Source organism: Parus major, unplaced genomic scaffold, assembly GCF_001522545.3.
Source record: "Parus major isolate Abel unplaced genomic scaffold, Parus_major1.1 Scaffold735, whole genome shotgun sequence".
In the NCBI taxonomy this organism is placed as follows: domain Eukaryota; kingdom Metazoa; phylum Chordata; class Aves; order Passeriformes; family Paridae; genus Parus; species Parus major.
Genome location: NW_015379619.1, coordinates 6,342 through 7,515, shown reverse-complemented (window position 1 = coordinate 7,515; position 1,174 = coordinate 6,342). Strand labels below are relative to the sequence as shown.

At 56.0% G+C, this 1,174-nt stretch overlaps 1 protein-coding gene across 1 annotated transcript in view; it reads left to right on the top strand.

The window, feature by feature from the left end:
* Positions 1-118: 118 nt before the first annotated feature.
* Positions 119-1,174, top strand: part of LOC107199453 (sarcoplasmic/endoplasmic reticulum calcium ATPase 1-like) — a gene marked incomplete at its 3' end in the record, with an annotated part of 7,305 nt that continues 6,249 nt past the window's right edge. Inside the window, exon 1 of the mRNA XM_015616777.1 lies at positions 119-298. Coding sequence (XP_015472263.1) covers positions 134-298 — 165 coding nt within the window. The remainder of the gene's footprint in view (positions 299-1,174) is intronic.

Here is a 1,174-nt window from a genome sequence, read left to right as displayed (position 1 = left end):
AGGTCCTCAAAACCTTCTTGAAGGTCTTCAAGACCTCCTCAAAGCTCCTCAAAACCTTCTTGGAGGTTCTCAAGACCTTCTCAAAATCCACCAGAAGGTCCCCAAATGCCACCCGACCTCCCCTTGAACCTCAATGACCTCGAGGTCCTCTCTGTCCCCCTTTGACCTCCACGTCCACCTGGATGTCTTCTCCAGGTTGAAGCAGGACCGGCCGGTCAAGGCTGGTCAATACGATGGTCTGGTGGAACTGGCCACCATCTGCGCCCTCTGCAACGACTCCTCGCTGGACTACAACGAGGTGACCACGGCGGGCCACCAGGGTGTCCTCACTCCTGGCTGGTGGGACCTCAGTGGGGTGGTGGGACCTCAGGTTTGGTGGTGGGACCTCAGATTTGGTGGTGGGACCTCATTGGGGGTGGTGGGACCTCAGGTTTGGGTGGTGGGACCTCAGATTTGGTGGTGGGATCTCAGATTTGGGTGGTGGATTTTCAGGTTTGGGTGGTGGGACCTCATTGGGGGTGGTGGGACCTCAGGTTTGCGTGGTGGGACCTCAAATTTGGGTGGTGGGACCTCAGATTTGATGGAGGAACCTCAGGTTTGGGTGATGGGACTTCAGATTTGGTGGTGGGACTTCATTGGGGGTGGTGGGACCTCAGATTTGGTTGAGGAACATCAGGTTTGGGTGGTGGGACCTCAAATTTGATGGTGGGACCTCAGATTTGGTGGTGGAACCTCAGGTTTGGGTGGTGGGACCTCAAATTTGGGTGGTGGGACCTCAAGTTTGGGTGGTGGGACCTCAGATTTGGTGGTGGGACCTCATTGGGGGTGGTGGGACCTCAGGTTTGGGTGGTGGGACCTCAGATTTGATGGAGGAACCTCAGGTTTGGGTGGTGGGACCTCAAATTTGGTGGAGGAACTTCAGGTTTGGGTGGTGGGACCTCAGATTTGGTGGTGGGATCTCAGGTTTGGGTGGTGGGACCTCAGATTTGGGTGGAGGAACTTCAGGTTTGGGTGGTGGGACCTCAGGTGTGGGTGGTGGGACCTCATTGGGGGTGGTGGGACCTCAGATTTGGTGGTGGGACTTCATTGGGGGTGGTGGGACTTCAAATTTGGTGGTGGGATCTCAAATTTTGTTGAGGGACCTCAGATTTGGGTGGTGGGACCTCAGATTTGG